Genomic DNA, 23,192 nt, shown 5'->3' with positions numbered 1-23,192 from the left:
CATGACTTACTCTGCACAAGAGAAGGAGTGGGCCCTAGCAGAAGGGGAAAGATGGAAGGGTAAGGTTTTTATCTTACCCAATAAGAAAATTTATGTCCCAAAAGCTTTGGGATGGAAATTATTAAAGAAATTAGTAGACAAACCCATTTAGGTGCAATTGGAATAGCTTCACTCTTGGAGGGGCAGCTCTGGGTGGATGGCTTGCAGGCCTTGGCCGGAGCTGCTGCCCCAGGATGTGAAATTTGTAAACAACACCCTTTAAATCTTTTGAGTCCTTAGTAGTTGATTTCGCCGAAGATGCCAAGGGTCTGGAGTATTCAGGGTGGATTCCAACCACCGCTGAAAGAGTTGTAGAGGTCAGGCGTGCTTTGTCAAGGGATGCAATCCCTGGGCACGGGATGCTCTACACATTGGGGTGACAATGGCTCAGTCATTTGGTCACCAGGTGGCAGAGGCCCGCGGCCTTTGTTCACCAGGTCCTTGGGTGCCTAGCCCAGGTGGGAGGCACCGCTTGGAAATTGCATTGTAATTGACCCTAATCTTTGGGTAAAAGAATGAACAGGGCTCTGGAAAGAAGTCCAATCTTTGGACAGGTTGTTAACCAACATGAATTGGGAAAACAGGAATTGATGAAAGAGGTCCAAATTCTGAATATGGTGTTAAACAAACTGTATAAACTTACTGGAATGCTGCGTTATCCCTTTCCCTGTTACTGCGCTACATGTTTTTCTCACCAGGAGACTAGGTTTGCCTGAAAGATTGGAAGTATGATCCCCTCGGCCAAGGTGGAAGGAACCACTGGAGGTGTTCGACCACTGGAGGTGGTCCAAATAACTCTTACTACTGTGAAGTTAAGCGATGTGGAGCCGGGGGTACATTACACCTGCGTAAAAAAAAAAAAAAAAAAAGGGACTACACCACCAAAGACCCTGACATCTGGAAGGTAAACCTGCATAAGGACAATCTACTCAAATTCACACACCCTAAGGGTCAAGCTACCAAGAGCTGCCCTGAAGAGGAGGGGCCCGAAGCTACCTAGAGCTAGCCCCAGAGGTCAGGTTACCTAGAACCGCCTTGAAGAAGGAAGGAGGGTACACTTCCGAGAGTGTCCCAAAAGACCGAATGGACACTGGGTTTTGGGTGTGGGGATTTGTGGGTTGTATTGTATTCTGTTTTTGTGCTCTGTGCTGTAATATTGAGGACAAACACAAGTGTGAAAATGAGGACACAATTATGCTTTTTAATATTGATCATGATGCCATTGGTGCAGGCCCAGATGGGTTGGGACAGAAACACGTTCCACCAACTAATTAAAGATATAGTAAAGAAGCAGAGGTTAAAGACTGCTGGATTTGTGCCCATAGCCCTCACTCTCAATATGAGGGTTGGGTCATGAAAGCAGGGCCACTGCTGGATGTATCTGGATGGAAATTGTTCACCCCTTGGACATATGCTGACCAAGAGGGGTTGACTGATTCGGCTCAATTTATGTTGGCCCATGATGATTCTGCACCAACTGCATCAGCTTGTTTGGCAAGATTCACAGATGGGATCTCAGAAATTGATCATAAAAACTTCCCCCAAGCCAATCTCATAGAAGTAGGAGATTACCCTCATTGTAATCTCACTCTCCCTGTATATTATGACAACATATTCATGAGAGTTGAATAGCCACAGAGAGATGGTCACCTGAAAAAAAAATCAAGAAGGCAAGCTTCCTTGCCAGAGGGTGATGGTAAGAAACCACCTTCTCGTTCGGCACGATATGTGGTTAAGCCCGGGTCGGAGCTGCTTCGTGCAGCAACTCAGCCACCTGCGGCGGGAGGCAAGCCTCCACCACGACAAGATCTGGTCCGGACACAAGGAAGCTTCCCAATGGAATACCAAATTCCTGAAAGGCCAAGGCCCGGTATTTTGCTTGATAACCATGCCATGGGAGGATTGCCTCCGGGGTATTTCTGGATATGTGGGAAGTGGGGAGGTAAAGTCTTGCCTCCACTTTGGGTTGGTACTTGCACCATTGGTACCCTAGTCCCCACCAATATTGAGATACACCCGCGAGAGTAGCCCCTGCAGGCATTGGGCAACAGACCGGTGAAACAGGCCTAAAAGAGCTTATGATGAAAACGTGGCTATGATCCTGATATCTAACTGAGGGAGAAGGATTTAGAACAGGTTCGCTGATTACCTTGTGGATTGGGTGGCTGAGAGACCTCATCAAAATATTATTTGTCATGTTGCTAATCATGATTTTTGCCTTGTCTCTTTTGCCATGTATCAGGTCGTGCTTGAAGAGAAGTTCAACATGTTACATACAGCTGAATACCTTGGAATACCCCACTGTAATTGGACACCTGTGCAACCAAGAAATTGTCTTTCTTGGTTACATGAAAAAACGGGGGAATGAAGGGGTCACTGAGACACCAAAGTGACTCCAATTTAGAATGCTTGTCTGCTTGGAAACTAGATCAGTCTCCCCTCTGAATTAAAGATAAAACTTGCTGTTTTGCAGCGTGTGTTCTAAGTTTAGCAGGAATCAGTTTCGATAAAGCTTGTGGTTAGCACATCCTGGAGTTGTTGACAAGGCAGGATGTAGCTAGCTAACCACAAACTGAACTGGGGGATTTCCAGTAAATCTAGTCCAGAAAGGGGAACTAGAAATGTAGTAAACAAGTAGGGTATATATTGTCCGGGGCTGATTAGCTCTGGACAGACAGTTTGGATCAGCAACAGCCCATGTTGCCCTGTCTGTCGGTAGCTACCTAATAAAGGTGTTTTTGTCCTCAACTATTTTGGGCTCTTGAGTGGTGGTCTCATAGCGGCTTGGCGAACTCGGGTAATGTATAAATGTCTGGGGGACGCCCAAATCACCCCTTACATTACAAGCATATATGGAAGGGGATTTTTGCACACCAAGGATTATGTTATAATAACTTTAATATTATTAGTTTTACAGTATTGTAAACTCTATTCTAAATTAAGCCTCAGTCAGTTTGAGGGACTTACTCCTAGGAAAATGGTAATTAGAACCATCAAATTCAACCCTCTGTCATGCTGGAAAAAAACTCATGAGAGGACCAACGAACCTTTATTTAAAGAGTCCAAATTAATGAGCTTCCATCACTTTCCAAAGCAGTCCATTCCACTGTCAAACAGCTTGTACACTCAATGTGCTAGTCTCTGGAGCAGCAAAAAAAAAAAAAAAAGTTGATTCAACCTCCGACATCTCTGACCTTCTGGTCAGATCTCTTACCAACCGTTGGGAAAAGCAATATCTCTTGCCTGAAATCCTTCTTCATAAAAGTGTATACCAGGATACAAGAAGCTATTTTAGTACCCAAATCATTCTCAAAAGTACCAGCTGCAAAGCCAGTCGTCCACTTCCAGTGTTATTTTCTCTCTTCTTAAACCACATGAATCAACAAGAAGAGATGAAAAACGGCCCTTCATCTTCTTACTCAAGCACCACAGTTCTTTGCAATATGGCAAAGGCTATTGTATTATCACCATCTTCCCACATGGATCAGCTGGTGGGTTTGATGTGTCCATCAGCCTCTCTGTTCTATCATGAATTGTTGCTTCTAGAAACACAGCATAGTTCTTAAAATAAGCTGTCACTCCACTGCCTCTATTTCCCTCAGTAAATGATTGTCTACCACATATTTTCTTCCTTTGGAAACTAGCAAGAGCTCTTCTATTCACAGAACCTTAATCATAGTCTTGGAAGGGGTATCATGGGCCATCAAGTCCACTCCCCTGCTTGATGCAGGTTCTCCACCTAAACCAACCCCAGTGAGATAGCTGTCCAGCCTCTTTCTAAAGACATCCAGAGAATGAGAAGGCACCCCCACTCTAGGCAACTGTTTCCATTGCTGAACTGCTCTTAAATGTCAAAAATTCCTTCTAATGGTTGATCAAATGCTACTCTCCTGTAATTTCAAATGATTAGGCCTGATCCTGTCCTCTGGGACAGCAGAGAACAAACCTGTTTTGCTCTCTCTGTGACAGTCCTTGAGAGCTTTCAAAAGTATGATCATTTCACCTCTCAGCTTGCCCTTCACCAAGCTGAACAAGTCCAGATCCTTCAACCTTTCCTCATATGTTCAGTTCTCCAGAATTCTTAACATTCTTGTTTTCCTTTTGTTCAGTACATCAAGAAGTTTATTCTGTACTCTGGGGTGCAATTTGCCTGGACCTGTAGATCTGAGCCCATCTAGTTACATAGGTGATTTCTGACTAACTCCCTATCAGCTTTGACTTGTAATTCAATTCATTGTGGCTGTTATGTTTTGAATAAATTGAAGTCACTAAATGTAAGCTCTTTCTTCCAACCTTACAAACATCCATTATTATTTATAGGCAGTGTCATAGTCTGCTTCCTCACAACAGAAGCCACCGTCACTTAGACCATGGAAGGGAGAGCACATTGCCCAACACATTTAAACAAGCCTGCAAAGGATTCAATCAAACCATCAGCCTTACCCCCAATACAAAAGCTCACCTTATTTTGCCTTGTCACCCAATCCCTTGGCCTATTAGCTGACGTGTGAACGAAACTCCACAGACTAAACCATGCAGAGCTAGTAGCTACTGATTCTGCCCACAGTAAAGTCAGTGACTCTTAATAAAATCACCCCAACAAAAGTGTCTGCATGGTCCATAAAACAGAAGCATAAAAGCAGCTGCTGAAATGATCAGCCTTAACCCCAAAACACAAGTTCTCCTTATTCTGTCTCTTCCACCAATCCAAAGCAAAACACCTGTTGTCCTTGTCCTGTTAGTCAAGCTCCTGCTCAGAACTGTACTCTGGATTTTATTAACAAATTTAACTCTGCTTTTCCTCTGGCATATGTTTTACAAGTATAGCATTATACACTTTTCAGATTAAGAAATGAATGCCGTTTTAAATCTATTTAAATACATTTATAAATAGACTTCAGTAATTTAGTATACGTAGTGCCAACCTCTAATCAAGTAGTTTAAAATATATTAGGAAATGTGTCCCATATTTAGAATATTTACGTATAAATTAAATTATTTTTATATTGGTTATTTTGAATGCATACAAGAGCATTTCTGTTAGAAAACTGTGTATGAGAAGATGCTGCTGCCTCAGGACATCTCATGATTCTAATCTAAAAAATAGCGTTCAGAATGAAGTACTGCTTTCTTTTCTACCATCAATACTCCATTACAGCAAATGCAATATTCAAAACCCTCAATATTCCCATTAGTTCATATCACTAAATAGTGTTCATGCTATTTCTCCTGCGAGTCACACTGCTCTTATTTATGAATTAGCTGAATGTCTACTGACAAATGCATTAGCAAGTTTCTTCACACAGCATTTCATTATTTTGCAAGCAATGATTTTCAAATTTTACCATCTGACAGAGTTTTGAGAGACAGCTCCGTTCCAAGCACAGCACTTCATCTAGTGTAATATATGCTTTTCAAAAGGCTCTTTTCGTACTTTAATCATTGCCAAGCAACATCCACAAACTTTAAAAATGCCATTAGTTGTTGTGTGCAAGCCTGAGTAAAATCAATGGACATTGTGTAGTCAGACCGTAGTGAATTGCACTCTTGCTGAACCATAATGCTTTATTCGGTTATTATATTTTTCAAAGACTGCAGCGTGATCTCCTATTCTTTGAAAAGACTTTTTTCTTAACGCTCCCAATGGAAGAATACATACTTTTTTCTGTACTGATGTTAAGAAAGCTGACAGACCTTTAAATAGTGCCAAAAGAGTGATGTTTTCCATTTGCTGCCCAATCCTAAAGTGTTTCCCTGGAAATTAGTCCAACTGATTCGGCTGCAATGTGGGCTTGAAGTATATTTTTGTCACATCTCTGTAAAATGAATCAAAATCTCATTTCTGCCCATCTGCCCAGGTCTACAATATTTTTTCGTCTTCTCCTTTTTTCAAGGGTCCAAAGGTTAGACAAACCACAGGAATTTGCACAAATCAGCACACAAAAGGATTAGGTATAACCGTGTCTTTACTTTCCCATGTACTACAGTTTCATTTGACATTTTAGCATTAAGCAAAATAATAAGCCATGGTCTAGAAAAATGTTCTGTGAATTATTAAGTTTGATATAGTTTTCCTAACCCTCCAAAGTTAGTTTTACAGTATAATTAAATACTGTAATAGAAAATGATTGGGGAAAATGCTGAGTAGGAAGGAAAATGGGAGAAAAATATTTTGCCTGTTAAATATTAGAACACACCATAATTTAAATGAAGTACATTGAAATTTCATTTCTACATTTTCACTCATCTCATTGTAAATTTTCCTTTATCCTTTGTTGAAACGAACATAGATTTAATATATTATAAAATGAATATAATACATCAATTCAATATATCTAATAATCCTAGAGCAGACATATGCACTGGCTTATTTTTAAAATGATGCGGAGAGCTCATTTATATTTTCAAAATGAGGTATAGACCACTATTTAGGTGTTTTACTAAAGATCTAATTAGTATTGTGGCAAGAGGAAACGTTTATACTCACTCCAAGTACAGTCAAATTTGCAGAGAGTTGCACAGGCTCTAAATATGATGCTTTGAAAAGAAACATATTGCTGAAGTACCAATGTATAATGTTTAAACTTGAAAGTTTCACTTCTGAAATTAATAAATATGTCAATAGAAAAAGCTAGAACTATTTGTGATCTACTGAAAGTTTAAAAAACTCATCTAAATGGAAATTTCTATAACAGTCTTTTTAAAAAGTTAAAAGCAATATCAAATGTTTCTTAAACAAAACAAACCGAGAGAAAAGAAGAAAGTGCCCAGGGAATTATTAAGCTATCTAAGAAAAGCAGATTTTAAGAAAAGAAACGAGACTGGAAAGTCATGATTACTTCTCACTATCAAAATTAGGAATTTTACCTTGGGACAACAGATCTATTCTTCTGTCTAACCTATAAATGCTATGGACACTGATGGTGCAATTATGATAAAATTGTCCTTGCTTCATCAATGCGCAGAAGGCGGTTTGAAAATAGCTGCACAGCTAGCCTATATCCCCAGGAGGTCTGTGTTTCTCTTTCTTGAATGGCAGCCCTTGACCTGAGATGTCTGTCCCACCTTTGCTGCCACTTCAGCTGTTTGCACAGAAGTGTAATATCTGCATATAGCACTTCTGGTTCAGAAGAGGAGTGCTTGTTCTGTTGGGTTAATCACAGAAAGAGACTATCCCTACCATACAGTAAATCAGACCTTTCAAAAGTCTTAAGGTAACATTGGTGAAAGACTAATTCCTTAAAGCCTGGTCTATAGAATGCATTGAATATACGGAAAATATATTAAAATAAATAAAAAAGTGATTTACAATGAAAATAAACAGAGTAGTTCCAGTGGGAATATGTAATAGTATTCCTTTGAATCTATGAAGGACAAACAAGTCAACCATTCTCCTAAAAGGAAAGCTGAAATTCTTAGGTATACCTGAAGTAAATCTCTGGGTTCCTGGATATAGCTTTGTGGAGCAATTTAAATCACTATGACCAAGAGGTCATGAGTTCGAGGTCAGCCCATGTCAAAGTGAGCACCAGACCATTAAAAAAAAAATAGCCCCTGCTCACTGTTGATGTTATGGTTGAGCCTTCTGGCTCCGGTACTGGGAGACGGGGTCGTAAGACTCCTCGAGAGTCAGACTCTTTTGAGGAGCGAGAAAGGAAACGGCTCCGGGACTTATTTGCAGAACCAACTGACGAAGACTCATTTGAGGGTTTTACCGAGGGAATGGAGGAAGAAATGGTTAGTTCAGAGGAGGATGACATGGAATGGACTCGTGTGAGGGAGGATTTGGGTGCCACCGGCAATGTTAGCATGGGAGGCGATTGGCGGGTTGCAGGATCAGACCCACGGACGGGTTGGAGGGATGGAGCGGGATCCACAGCTGGGGATGCTGTGGGGCGTAGTCAAAGGTGTTTTAGCTCTGATGAGGATGATGATGATGAGGCACCTGGAATTAGGATAGCAGCTGACAGCGATGAGGAGTTATGAACTGGGATAAAATGGGGTTTAGGATCAATGGCTAATTGCGTTGGGCAAGGTAATCTGGACGAACGCTTGGGCTCTTGTTGGGGAACTTCCTGAAGACGGGTGTGATTCGTTGCTGGATACCTTGGACCTCCGTCGTCTTTTTGACGGACATTAATTACCTACTCTGGATTGACGCTGGACTGACTGACTGACTACAACCTTGGACTATCCCTTCTGTGGCTATCGGTGAACTCGTGGAACTCTAGACGCCTGCACTTGGCTTTCGACCTCGGACCGGACTGGGACCCCGCTGACCGCCGTGATCCTGATTGATGTGCCTGGACCCGGATTTCGCTCGTTGCACGGAGGAGTAACAGCCTGAGTTACTCATCTGTAGCTTTTGGGTAGCAGAGAGGAATCTGCTGCCAGTTTTTTGTGTTCATTTTGACCTTTGTTTACTAACTTTTGTTTGTTTAAATTGCCAGGCTGAAGTAAGCACTTTTGAGTTAGTTCGGATTAAACTCCTGTTTAATCCGGTTTATTCTTTCGAACCGTTTTAATTCAAACGGAGCTGTTTTGTGTACTTTTTCACTGAAGACAAGTGTTTGCCTAGTCCTTTGTTTTCTACGGGCACTTTTCAGTTCTGTAACTTCAATAAACTGTGTTGTACTCTATTTGGTGGCGTTCTGTCTATGACAGTTGACCTAAGCAACCGAAAGATACTTGCATCTATCAAGTAGGAATTTAGGTACCACTTTGCAGGGAGGCTAATTTAACTAATTTATGACACCATAAAAATCGTACAGCAGCTGTATGGAATGAGGAAGTATCCATCAAGCTGTCACAGTGGATGATGAAGTAGCTGCTCCCCCTGTGGCCGGAATCGAGCATCCCCTCAGGAAGCTGGAAGCTGGAGAAGGTTAAATTGCCTCTACATCTCTGTCTTTATGTCTCTATGTTCATATGGCATTGAATGTTTGCCATGTATGTGTACATTGTGATCTGCCCTGAGTCCCCTTCGGGGTGAGAAGGGCGGAATATAAATACTGTAAACAAATAAACACAGACAAAATATTATCCAGTTTCCTTCACCAAGATTAACACAATTGAATTATGACAGTAAGAAAGTAAGGGCACAACTGAAATTAAAAGCAGAAAATGGAATAAAAAGGAAGCACGATAATGACCAAAGATGTGTCAGTAGAAACTAACTTCAGATACAATAATAATTTCAACGGCATAACAAGGACAGAGGCAATGCCTTCATTGTTTTGACTCTAACTACATGGGCTCATGATTCATGCTGAAAACAAATTTTATAAAGAATGGGTAGCTGTAGTCTAACATTACTTGAAACACATCAGTTTTTGCAAAAAGAGGTAAGTCCCATATCTTGCCTTTTTATCCCGTTGAGTCTCATTTAGTAAGTCATTACGACTGTCTGGATAATGCTTTATTCCAGGGATACAAAATATATGGATTCCTTTTTTATTGTGGAGAGGCACGGCTTAGAGATAGACTTGTGCAACTGTTATAAATAAATCTAAAAGGGTGCCTAGCCACACAAGTACATATTTTCACCTGCTTTCATATACCTAAGTGTAGCCATAGTGGCATATTAAAAGCCCAAAGGGGTAATTTTTAGGTAACAGAGGATTCTATCCAATGGAGCATAAATGACTTCCCATCACACCGCAAGACCTCTCCTTCATCTTCCACTACTGTAACTTGTCTGTAACTTGGGGACTGCCTGTATTTCTAACAGCATTTTCAAAAATAGCTTATTGTGGAACTGTGTTCCTTTCCCATAAGTCTTACCCTGAAATGAGAATGCCAAATATTTTCAGTATTAGCCCTTTAGCTAACTTAATTTCCAGAACGTTTGCATCTTATATATTTTCTCTGCTTTATTTAAGAAATGAATGAAAAATAGGAGGCATATATTGATCCCAGTCCCCAATAATTGACAAGAGGAAAATTAAGAAGCCATAACTTTGTGTAAAAATAATACCTTAGCTCCACCTCCTGGTAACATTGTGCAGTTTTATCAAGTGAAAGCGGATGGGAGAAGGACAGGAGGAGAGAGGCAAAAGTCTTTGGTCTTTTAAAGAAATAAAAGGCTCCCTGGAAGCTAATCGAGTATTTGAATTCTCCCGGCACTAAATTCAATTATGTCAGTCTTCCTAAATCATTTATGATATTTAGCAAAACCCTCCAGCTGCCATGGTTAATATGCTCACAAAGTCCAAAGTGTTCCATTCATTTCTGGGAACACGCTGCTATTTTCTGAGACCTATTAATAACTCTCATAGGATTTATGTACAAGATAAATTAAATTCAATTTCCTTTTTCAATTAATGACCAATTATTTGAGCCAGGCTTGACTGAGCAAATTGCTCAAATATCATTAATCTAACAAAAATTAACTTTACCGGTTTTGTAATAATGAGAACATAATTTTAAGGTAAAATAACGCTCTTTATTTAATAATGTTATTCTATATTATAGCATAGTTACTATTCCCTTGTTAAAAGGTCACATTAAGCCAAAGTACTCCAATTTATTATTGTGAGAGCTTTTATATTTTAACTTTTAAAAATTTCATAACTGTCTGCAGTAGTACTCATACTGATTAAATGGTTCTTTCTTTCTTCCTTTATCTAATAATTTTTTTAACCCATTGCAGTAGCACAATGGGTTGTGCTGGTTGAACTGCTGACCTGATGTTGGGTTGCTGAGACATGGTGAGCTCCTGTCTATCAATTCTAGCTTGTGGGGACATGAGAGATGCCCCCCAGCAGGATGGTAACACATTTGGGCATCCCTTGGGCAACATCTCTGTAGACAGCCAATTCTCGTACACCAGAAGCAACTTGCAGTATGTTCGCAAGTCATTTCTGACATGATAAAAAAATCTAATAATTAGACCTAATTACTTATAGCATAATTACCATCTTCATTAACTACTGGTTGCAGTGTGTGTTATGTCACTAAAATTGTATACATTATGGCAATGTTACTGATGCTTGCAAACAAAATGTGTTGCTGCACCCAATCAACTGAAGTGGAAGAAGACAGTAAGCGCAGAAATGATGCTGGGAATGGTGTTGGGGAACAACAATGGAAAAGTAGCAAATAATGTGCTAAAAATACTATATAAACTATAATTGTAAATAAACATGGTAGCTGAGGTTCTAATGAAGACATAACTAAATAACCTTCTGGGGTCCATCCACCTTGAGAACCAGCCTCGTATCAGGTAAAAGAGGTCCTTTCAACTTTCTCTTGGAATACATGGAAGATGACTTTCCACCCAACTCCTTCCAGCAAGCTGCAAAGATGTGTAATAGGGATCCTGCTTCTGATTACTGCAGGTATGACTATTGGACGAAGCTAGAATCCTTGTTCTCCTTGAACCCTGATCAGAAGTTGAACTTTAGCTCAGTTTGGCAGCTAGCTCTTAAGGTGGACTGGGGTGGCATTTATATCAGTTTCCAGTGAGACTGCACAGTTGTCCTGAAAATAGACAGATCCATACTTCTAAATTATAAATTGTAAATCAGTACCAGCCTGTATTATTTATGTAGGTATAATAATAATTTATTTCTTATACCCCGCCTCCATCTCCCCGAAGCCATTCATAGACCTATCCTCTAGGAATGTGATAAATAAACAAAAACTGCTGTAGAGTCTGTGGAAAAGGAGGACCATGTTGTGAAAATGTTCTTATCCTATTCCAGTGGTTCTCAACCTGTGGCCAGATGTTTTGGCTGTCATATCCCAAACATCCTAACAGCTGGAAAGTAGCTGGGATTTCTGGGAGCTGTAGGCCAAAACACCTGGGGACCCACTGGTTGAGAACCACTGTCCTACTCATTTATCTGCCTCTCCAATTTGTTTGTTATTCCTTCCCACATATTGCATGCAACACCCAGATCCCATGCTCCTATTTTTCCCAGGATAGGGGACATTTTTTTTCCAGGATAGGAAAAAGTATCATGAAGTATTTTCATCTGCTTCTCTCAGTCTTTTATTCACAGCCAAGGAAGGCATCATATCACAATACTCTTTGTAACCCAATAAAAGTGCACTACACTTCTTTTATTGCCTCTTAATTGATAGCAGGATGATAACAGGAGAGAGAGAGATAAAGTTTTGTCACATCTCTCTCAACTGGAGAAGGATCACAGTGACAGTTAAAATTGAACTAATTATGTATCTGTTAAAGAAAGGAAATTTCAGAGGAGTAGTACAAAAGAAGAAATAGTTCAAGGGGATTAAAGTAAGAGGGAATTAAGAGTGCCAAATCAAAATGTTGAAGTAGTATGTATAAGGAGAGAAATTAGGATTTTTATAGAAAAGTACTGCATCCCTCCATGACTTATGATATGAAGACAAAATACTTTTATGCTTTTTTCCAAGTCAAGAGGTTAAGGTTTCTCTCCTAGAAAATGGCTTTAAAATAAGTAAATGAATAAATGTGTGGTTTTGTAATTGTACGATTTGTGCCTCTTTCAAAGGTATGTTGCTTGTCAGTTTTAAACAGAACCATGTTATTACAGATTCATGAGAAAAGCTCTTTGCAAACGGTGTTGCTGAACTGCAAATGTTGCAAACACATTGAAACATGAACATTACTGATTCTGCAAACTGCTTTTGGCTTTGCAACAATGTGAAGAAACTATAACATGTCACTAATGACCTTTCTGGACTTTTAAAAACAATATTGGCAGATAAAATATCCTTAAAGTACCGCGGTGGCGAAATGGGTTAAACCCTTGTGCTGCTGAACTGCTGACCTGAAGGTTGGCAGTTCGAATTTGCAGGACAGGGTGAGCTCTGGCTGTTAGCTCTAACTCTTGCCAACCTAGTAGTTCGAAAACATGCAATGTGAGTGGATCAATAGGTACCGCCTCAGCGAAAAGGCAAAAAGATGCTCCATGCAGTCATGCTGGAGATGAACACCGCCTCCAAAAGCTGGAAATGAAAGGAGAAGCCTTTGCCTTTGCCTGTGTGTTTGTGTTTCATTGTAACAAGGCATTGAATGATTGCCTGTGTCTGTTTATATGCTGTAATCCACTTTGAGTCCTCTCGGGGAAAAGGGTGGAATATTAAAAGTATTATTATTATTATTATTATTATTATTATTATTATTATTATTATTATTAGGCAGTGGCTCCAAAGAATTGGTTCTGAAACCCCCAAGTTAGCAAAATTTCAGAAGAAACAACCAGGAAAACCCCATCAGTACCACCATTGTTACAAAGGTATTATAGATGCCTGTCACCAAAATATGACATAATGTAAACGAATTTAAAGTACACTAATTTCATCCCAAGTGCCAGTTGGGACCTTAAGTGAATGCATCTATTGGTGTCTATGGGGCACTGATAAATGGCATAGTTTCCATGCTCATTCAGAACTTAACCCCATTTTATTGAGAAGGGTTTAGCCATTAGCAAGTGCCTAAATACAAAATCTTCTCAAAGTTACCCTATGTGATGAAGAAGTAATGTTATGCCAACATGAATTGAAGAACTAATTATGCATGAAAACTCACCGTAAAGTGTTCCTGTGACTTGAAATTCTCATCCAGGTAAACCCGGGCCCTGTTGTAGTCTTTCATTGCGTCACTTGATAACAATTCTCTGAAAATTCAGAACAGAAGACAAAAGAATAAACATTCCTATAAGTATTAAGCAGCTATTAAGTTTTTTTTTAAAAAAATCAAAAACATACTAAAGTCTCATCAGCTTTCCAAAAGATAAAAACAAAAACGCATACAAATTATCTTGGGGGAACAAATTGAAACATATCAGCAAATGCTACTGTAGTACTCCTGGTACCATGTTCCACTTTGGTTCTGCGCTCCTTCAGTCAGCTGTCCAATACAAATCACTCACAACACTATGTAACAAAATTTGAAAAACTTTCTGTTCCTGGTTTGAAAATATTATTTTCAGTTTAATTGTGGAGTATTTACTTTGAAAGTCATTTTTGTGGCTGCTACAAAAAATGTTGAATTGGTTGAGGCTCTATGAGATATTCACTGAAGAACTATAGCAAAATGTGCTGCAGGGTGTCTCACAAAAACAAAGTTGTTGCAATTTAATAAACTTTTTTCTATATTTTCTTATGAAAGAACCGATTAAGAAATTACATGTATAACCCAGGAATAAAAATTATGTTACACAGTGTAATTAGAATCCCTCAGTGGTGCAATGGGTTGTGCTGGCAGGACTGCTAACCTGAAGGTTGGGTTGCTGATGTGAAGGTTGCCAGTTCGAATTTGAGGAGAGCACGGATGAGCTTTACTCTGTCAGCTCCAGCTCCCCATGTGGGAACATGAGAGAAGCCTCCCACAAGGATGGGAAAACATCAAAATATCCAGTCATCCCCAGGGCAACGTCCTTACAGACAGCCAATTCTCTCACACTGTGACCAGAAGCGACTTGCAGTTTCTCAAGTCGCTCATGACACACACACACAAAATAAATCAGAATCTATAAACACAATTTGCTTGTGGGCTTTGAAGACTGTGAATAAATAATTATTCATTAATAGGGTACAACTTAAGATTTGTAGTTAAACTTAATAGCGAGAAATGGAGCCCCCAGTGGCGCAATGTGCCAGCAGGACTGCTGACCAAAAGGTCGGCAGTTTGAATCCGGGGAGCAGGGTGAGCTTCCATCTGTCAGCTCTAGTTCCCCATGTGGGGACATGAGAAAAGCCTCCCACAGGATGGTAAAACATCAAAAAACATCCGGGCATCGCCTGGGCAATGTCTTTGCAGACAGCTAATTCTCTCACACCAGAAGCAACTTGTGGTTTCTTAAATGGCTCCTGAAATGAAAAAAAAAAAAAAAAGATAGCGAGAAACTGACTGCATGTTCTCATAGAAAGGTAGCTGGGTTAGCATGTTTATTTGTCCTTTTTAAACTTGGATTTTTTATTTTTATAAATAAAGAGGAGATAGGGAGGTAATATAGATTTTTTTCCTAATCAGTGAGGAAATTTAGGTACAAATGGTGTTTATAGACATTATCGATATTTTGAAATATTGATGTGATCCTGTACCTATGTGACTTTTATTGAAATACTGATTAAACGAATCTAAAAATAGAATGTATACACAACATACAGATGACACGTTGTTGTATAATATGTGTATGAATTTGCCTTCACGTTATCTGCTGATATTTGGTGACCCCGTGGATTTTATAGGATTTTCTCAGACAATTTATATTCAGGGATTGTTTTGTCAGTTTCATCCTCTGAAATATTTGGTGGTCTCCCATTCAAGTACAGTAGAATCTCGCTTATCCAAACTTCACTTATCCAACGTTCTGTATTATCCAATGCAGTCTGTCTTCTAGTAGTCTATGTTTTTGTAGTCAATGTTTTCAATACATTACGATGTTTTGGTGCTAAATTTGTAGATACAGTAATTATTACAAAATGTTATCATGTATTGAACTGATTTTTCTGTTGATTTGTTGTAAAACACAAATGTTTGGGTATTTAATTTGTAAAATCATAATGTAATTTGACGTTTAATAGTCTTTTCCTTACTCCCTCCTTATTATCCAGCATTTGCACTTATCCAACATTCTGCCGGCCTGTTTATGTTGGATAAGCGAGATTCTACTGTATTAACCAGAGCTTACACAGTTTAGCTTGTTCCAAGGCCAGCTGATCTGGTGCTTTTATATCCTATTGAATACTGTAGCAAACAATTAAAAAACCACCAAGCAAATCGTTGATGATCCATGTCAGCAGAGGGCACTGTTTCACTATTTTACGCAAAACAACATCAGCCTGAAATGCTTTCCTATTAGTTGTCGAAGGCTTTCATGGCCGGGATCACAGGGCTGTTGTATGTCTTTCGGGCTTTCACACAGCCCGAAAGACATACAACAACCCTGCTTTCCTATTAGTTTCTGTGGATAAAGTAGTGACTGAAAAGGATTCACCAGCAAAAACACCAGCTTGCCATAGATGTGGGCTAAATGTCAGGAGAGAATGCTTCTGGAACATACAGCCCAGAAAACTCACAGCAACCCTGTGATTCCGGCCATGAAAGCATTTGTCAGCACAGAACAGTCCGATACTTCGGGATTTTATTAATAAAATGAGGATTAGAGAAAAGAGGCATAGCTGCTATTGCTGTTGATTAGCAAGGAATTCCTGACCAAAAACCATTAGGCTCCATATGAAATTGAGATTTTGAATAAGGAATTCTGTTAAAAGCCTGCAGTTCACAAAAGATGTATGTAGCCCAGGACTAACATGTTTTCCAAACTTTCAAGAAAGAAAGTATTAAATCATTGTAGATTTCATTTTCTCTTGTCAAGCATGAAATACAAAACTCTTTACCTTCTCGCTATTTCTAATACATATAAGTATACACCACACAAACACAAATTTGTACAAAGAACCTTGTAGAATTGACTGCTCTACAATTTATACAGCAGTTTTCAAAGCAGGTACATCACCAAACCAGTATATTCTATAATCTACACCTCTTGCTAGAAGGGGCATTGCTACAATTAGCCCCCCATTATTCACAAATTCAGCAACCACTGATTCACCTTGAAAGTATTTTTAAAAATGAAAAAAAGCAATATTGGTTTCCCAACATTTAAGGAGGAATCCCATTTTACGAGGGTTGAATGAAAAGTAATGCCTCCACCTTCGTAACTCCTCAACAGATGCCAGTACTGGTATGCAGCAGGTACTGGCTTGTTCAGTAGACTCTCCTCTACAGTTCCATTTGGTGGGAAGCCTTAGCATTGAATGGTTGTGTTGTTAAAGTGCAAAGTATGGAACCCTGCACAGACGGCCAGTCAATGCGACTTAAGCAATGTGCAGTCACTGAATTCTTGACAGCAGAAGGTATCATCCCAAAGGAGATTCATCAGAGAATGCAAGCTGTTTATGGTGGTTGTGTTGATGTGAGTACTGTGTGTCATTGGGGGAGTAAGTTTAAAGATGTTAAGGTGGGAACATCTGACTTGCATGACCAACAAAGAGTTGGACGTCCTGTGACAGCAACCACCGAGTTTTACAAGCCAAAGGTTGACAGATTGATTCAGGACGATTGTTGTATCACTCAGAGAGAAATGTCAACCATAATCAGCATTTCACAAGAACGTGTGGGTCACATTATTGCTTTGCTTGGCTATTCGGAAGATCTGTGCACGATGGGTACCCAGGATGTTGACGCCTGAAATGAAAATGCACTGACTTGAAATTTGCCAGGAACTCCTCTCACATTATGAGAATGAAGGTGACACCTTTCTCCTTTGGGGTGACACCTTCTGCTGTTAAGAATTCAGTGACTGCACATTGCTTAAGTCGCATTGACCGACCGTCTGCGCAGGGTTCCATGCTTTGCACTTTAACAACACAACCGTTCAATGCTAAGGCTTCCTGCCAAATGGAACTGTAGAGGAGAGTCTACTGAACAAGCCAATACCTGCCGCATACCAGTACTGCCATCTGTTGAGGAGTTACGAAGGTGGAGGCATTACTTTTCATTCAACCCTTGTACTACACCACTGCCTATAATGGAATCCATTAATTTGATCATCCATGGGAGGTCCTGGCGCCAAACACCAGCAGACTGTATTTCTCTCCAAGAAAATAACATAGTTCCATGGGGGTTTTTTGTCAGGAGTGAATGGAGAAACCCTGGTGGCATAAGGAGTTAAACCCTTGTACCAGCTGAGCTGCTGATCAAAAGGTTGGCAGTTCGAATCTGGGGAGCGGGGTGAGCTCCTGTTGTCAGCTCCAGCTTCCAGTACATGGACATGAGAGAAGCTTCCCACAGATGATGACATATCTGGGTGTCCCCTGGGCAACATCCTTGCAGACGGCCAATTCTCTCACATCAGAAGCGAAGTTCAGCAGTATATTGTAATCTTTGCATACAGAAGATTGCAGTTCAAGCTCTAGCATTTCCTCCAAAAATAACCAGCTCGCAAGTGATGGGAAAAGCTTCTACATCAAATTATGAAGCACTATTTCTAGACACAGGTCAGATTGACAAATGGTCTGACCTATCATAAAGCCAACTCTCCGTGCCACTTATTTCCTTCAAATACTGAGATAACTTGTACAGTAGCTGTCCACATATGCAGGTTTGATTTTTGTAGATTTGATTACACTATGTAACAAAATTTGAAAAAAAATCTGTTCCTGGTTTGAAAGTGTTATTTCCTGTTTAATTGTGTGGCACTTATTTTGAAAGTAGTTGTTCTACTCCAGAAACTTCATTTTTGTGGCTGCCAAAAACTATATTGAATTGGTTGAGATTCGATGAGATATTCATTAAAATAAATTAGAACATGTGTTGCAGGATCAAGTCATAGAGTCATAGAATCCTAGAGTTGGAAGAGACCTTGTGGGCCATCCAGTCCAACCCCCTGCCAAGAAGCAGGAAATCGCATTCAAAGCACCTGTGACAGATGGCCATCCAGCCTCTGATTAAAAACCTTCAAAGGAGGAGCCTCCACCACACTCCAGGACAGAGAGTTCCACTGCTGAACAGCTCTCACAGTGAGGAAGTTCTTCCTAATGTTCAAATGGAATCTCCTTTCCTGTTGGTTGAAGGCACTGTTCCGCAACCTAGCGCAGCAGAAAACAAGCTTGCTCCCTCCTCCCTATGATTTCCCCACATAGTTACTTCCTCTCACATATTTCCCACAAAAGCCAAGTTTTTGCAGTTTAATAAACTTTCCCCATGTTTTTATGATAGATCCAATTAGGAAATGACATTTATAACCCAGGAACAAAAATCATGTTACATTCATAGATTTGATTAAAATGTACACTCTCTAGGAATCTGTAGGTCCTCTTCCAGCAGATGTTGATGTTGACCTTGTAGTCATGGTAAAGATCTGAGAAATTCTTTATTCTTTCAAATTAAAAACTAGCAATATTTTAATTGTTTTTTTCACCTTTCCAGGAGCTGTGTGCTTCTCGTAAATCCCTGGGACTATGGAGGTCTGCTTGTAATCAACTCACAGGTCATTATTTTAAAAAGTAAAACCAAACCAAAACGCCAGAGCTTTGTAGACTATAATGCTTAAAGTATTGAACAAATTAAGCCATATAAATGATGGCAAGAATGCTGCATGGTAAAAAAAAAAAAAGCAAACTTTTTTGAGAGCCTTTTCAAATGATCACTTCAAATGCGGTCTCAAATTTCTTTATCTTCCTCAGCTCCCCCTTCCCCAAATTCTGAAATCTAAGCAAAGGACGTACACAATCTAGACTTGGATTGTATCTGTCGTGCTACTTACTTAACAAATTTGTCCACATGAGACATAGACGCTTCATAGTTTTTCCCACCAAACTCTTGACAGTGTAATGCCATGAAATGTGGCTTGTGTGCATGAACAACCTGCAAAACAAAACAAAACAAAGCAAGGCATGAGCACAGCAACTGCTTTACAAATAGAACTGACAGCAGTAAACATCAATTTTCTATCAAAATAATATTATTTCAGCAATTTTTTAAAAATCTTTCAAAAGTAAGATGAGAATTTGTTAAACATAACGTATTTTCCTCAACATTATGCTGGAGATTTTCAGATTCTGAGACTGGACTGCTTCACTGATTTTTTTTGTACTCGGATGTAATCTTTCCATAGTAAAGCAAAGTAGGCAAGCAAATACACAGACACACATATGTAACAGTCTTTTAAGACCTGTGGATAAGCATGGCATGCCTATTACACATTTGGATATTTTTGTTATTAATCAGCAAAAGACTGATCCCACAACAAGAAATACATGGGATGAGCAGAAATAATGACTACTTGACTGTAATATTTATACTCTTGAATGTATAGAAAACCTGTACTGAAGTTTTCTGCACATTCCAGAAAATAAAAATACTATTTGATCAAAAAAGGAAGAATTTTAGGAGCATCGACAAGTAAGATGCAAACAGTAGAAAATGAGTTCCTGCACAGGATGGCCTTGGGAGAGAAAAAGTGATAAGAAGAAGCAACATTAAATAGCTTTTGTTGTTATGTGACAATCTGGGGAAAGCCTTTAAGACTGAGAGCAGTCCTTCTAGGTCATCTCAAATATTCTGAAGAAATTAAAAATGGTTCCAAAACATATAAAAGACACCTGAGACGATTTTGCCAATGTTTTGTCCTGTCCCCAGCAATTTTATGCTTAGACGATCTTTTGTATTACCAGGAAGTAAACCAGGAACATCTTCCAGCTTATTCTAGGAAATAAATAATCTGGTATTTCTGTTTTACTTTGTTGTTGCTATTAATGCTACTGATTCCACTTTAAACCCTTTCCAGTGACTAAGTGTGCATGCACCCTGTTAAATTAATACAGATTGACACCACTTGAACTACTACAGCTCAATGCTTTGGAATTCTGGGATTTGGAGCTTGGTGAGGCAGCAGCACTCTGGCAAAGAAAGGTAAAGGCCTTGTAAACTGAAACTCCCACGTTCCCATTTCACTGACAATTAAAGTAGAGTCAAACTGCTTTAATTCAAAGTGTAGATGCACCCAAAAACAGCAGCATATCTAGCTTTGAGTACAGAAAGTTGCCTATTCCTCTTAAATTGATCACAGAACAAAAACAGCTTTGTTGGCCTTGGTGGAGGACCTATGCAGAGAGCTAGAAGAGGGTGTGTGTCCCTGTTGGTTCTCATGGACCTCTCAGCGGCTTTCAATACTATCGATCATGGTATCCTTCTGGGTCGTCTTGCTGGGATGGGACTGGGAGGCACTGTCTTTCAGTGGCTCTGGTCTTTCTTGGAGGGCCATACCCAGAAGATGGTGCTGGGGAACACCTGTTTGAACCCTCGGCCATTGACCTGTGGGATTCCTCAGGATTCCATTTTGCCCCCATGCCGTTTAACATATACATGAAATGGCTGGGAGAGTTTTAGAGTACAGTGCCACCTATATGCAGATGACCCCCAACTCTACCACTCCTTTCCACCTAATGCCAAGGAAGCTGTTCTGACACTAAATCAGTGTCTGTCATCAGTAATGGACTGGATGAGGGCAAACAAACTGAAACTTAATCCAGACAAGACAGAGGCACTCCTAGCCAGTCAGTAGGCAGACCAGGAAATAGGGATCCAGCCTGTGCTGGATGGGGATCACCTCCAGAAGACACAGGTTCACAGCTTTTGGGTCCTCCTGGATTCAGCACTGAATCTGGAGGCCCAGGTGTCGGTGTTGGCCAGGAGGGCCTTTGCACAATATAAACTTGTGCGGCAACTCAGTTCCTTGAGATGCCAGATCTGGCCATAGTGGTCCATGACTTAGTTACATCCCACTTGGATTACTGTAATGCACTCTACATGGGACTGCCTCTGAAGAGTGCTCGGAAACTTCAGCTGGTCCAAAGAGCTGCAGTTAGGTTGCTAATTGGGACTGGCGAACAATCCCTGTGTTGCTGTAGCTCCACTGCCTACCAGTCTGTATCTGGGCACAATTCAAAGTGTTGGTAATGACCTTTAAAGCTCTAGATGGCTCATGTCCAGGCTATTTGGCTGACCGCATCTCCTTGTACAAACCTTCCAGGGCCCTGAGATCTTCAGGAGAGGCCCTTCTCTAGGTCCCACCTCCATTTCAAGCTGTTGGTGGGAATGAGAGATCGGGCATTTTTGGTGGCTGCCCCTCAACTCTAGAACTTTCTGCCCAGGGAAGCCAGAATGGCCACCTCCCTGCTGTCCTTCCGGCTGAAGGTCAAAACTTTTTTATTCAAGCAGGTTTCTAAAGAAGAAGGGTTTTGAGATCAAGTCAGGGGATGCTTTGGTTTTTAACTCTAAATATGTTTTCCATTTACATTTAATTCTGTTTTAATGTTTGTATATTTTTAGATTTGAAATTGTATTGAAGTGCATTTAACGTGCAGAGAAAAAGCAGGGCATAAATAAACATAATAATAATTGTAATCATTATAATCATCGTAATAGAACTGACTGTACTCGTATGATGGTACAGAGAATATGGCGATTGCCATATATGACAAACAACAGCAAATGGAAATAAAAACTCCTAAGGGATGAGTTAAGAGAATGTTGTTATTTATTGTCACTATACAATAGAACACTGACATGAAAAGATACAATACAGATAGCCAGCTAGAGGCACAAACATTTTGTGAGCCACATAAGAAAACACCTATGGATTCGAGTAGGAAGATTCACTGTCTTGGCAGAAGCACAGATTGAAACCTGAATTCTTGCCTTCTCTCCAGGTTAATGGGTCAGTAGAAATAATCACATCAAGTCTACCTGGATCTGAATATGTACAGTTGTATTCACAAACTGCTTCTATCATATATTTTAGACTTTGTATGGCATAACTTCCCAAAATGTTGTCTATTACTGAAAACTTCTGTCAGGATTTATATCACGTTTGTTCTATCTCATTTCTAGGAACAATCACACTTCGTAAAACCAACTAGGTTGTGTCACCACAAGCACTGCTTTATGTGATCCTTAAAGACCCTCTGACATATTCATTAAAATGCACATGAGCTTTCACAGATATAAAAACATGTACCTTCCCACGAACTGAAATTTCAAATGATAATACTATATAACAAAATTTGGGGGGGAAAACTGTTCCTAGTTTGAAAGTGTTATTTCCTGTTTAATTCTGTGGTACTTACTTTGAAAGTAGTTGTTATACTCCAGAAACTTTGTTTTTGTGACTGCCACAAACTATGTTGAATTGGCTAAGACTCTATGAGACATTCATTGAAAAACTATAGCAAATGTGCTGCAGAATGTCCCACAAAAACAAACTTTTTAGAGTTTAATACACTTTTTCTATTTTTTTAATGATAGAGCCAATTAAAAATGACATTTATAACCCAGGAACAAATATTGTGTTACATAGTGTTAATATCCAATTTGTGAAAAGGACAGCATATTGTGTATGATCCAAAGAATGCTTGTTAATTAAAGGTTAATGATACTTGAGGTAGAGACAAGTGATAATCTAAGAGGAAGCTTTGGATTAGAATGTTGTGTATTTCAGACTTGGAAGAATGCTGTTAACAACAGCTACAACACCAATTGTCCCTTTGTTCGATGATTGCAACCTTAGCTTAGAAAAAGAGCTGCATGTTCCCTTTTTTGGTGAGATATCTTCACTGACTATGTTTAAGCTCTATTTTGACCTTTA

General features: G+C 39.7%; 1 protein-coding gene across 2 annotated transcripts in view; it reads right to left on the bottom strand.

Annotated features, from left to right (window-relative positions):
- inpp5a (inositol polyphosphate-5-phosphatase A) overlaps positions 1 to 23,192 on the bottom strand; it is a 330,149-nt gene that overhangs the window by 206,244 nt on the left and 100,713 nt on the right. For both annotated transcript variants that reach the window (XM_008106714.3, XM_008106713.3), the window contains exons 3-4: positions 19,311 to 19,411; positions 13,565 to 13,652 (exon numbers count right to left, since the gene is read on the bottom strand). In XM_008106714.3, the coding sequence (XP_008104921.1) occupies positions 13,565 to 13,652; positions 19,311 to 19,411 (189 nt within the window). The remainder of the gene's footprint in view (positions 1 to 13,564; positions 13,653 to 19,310; positions 19,412 to 23,192) is intronic.

Source organism: Anolis carolinensis, chromosome 3 (genome assembly GCF_035594765.1).
Source record: "Anolis carolinensis isolate JA03-04 chromosome 3, rAnoCar3.1.pri, whole genome shotgun sequence".
Taxonomy (NCBI): Eukaryota; Metazoa; Chordata; class Lepidosauria; order Squamata; family Dactyloidae; genus Anolis; species Anolis carolinensis.
Note: the sequence above shows the minus strand (reverse complement) of the source record. Positions and strands in the feature narration are given on the sequence as shown.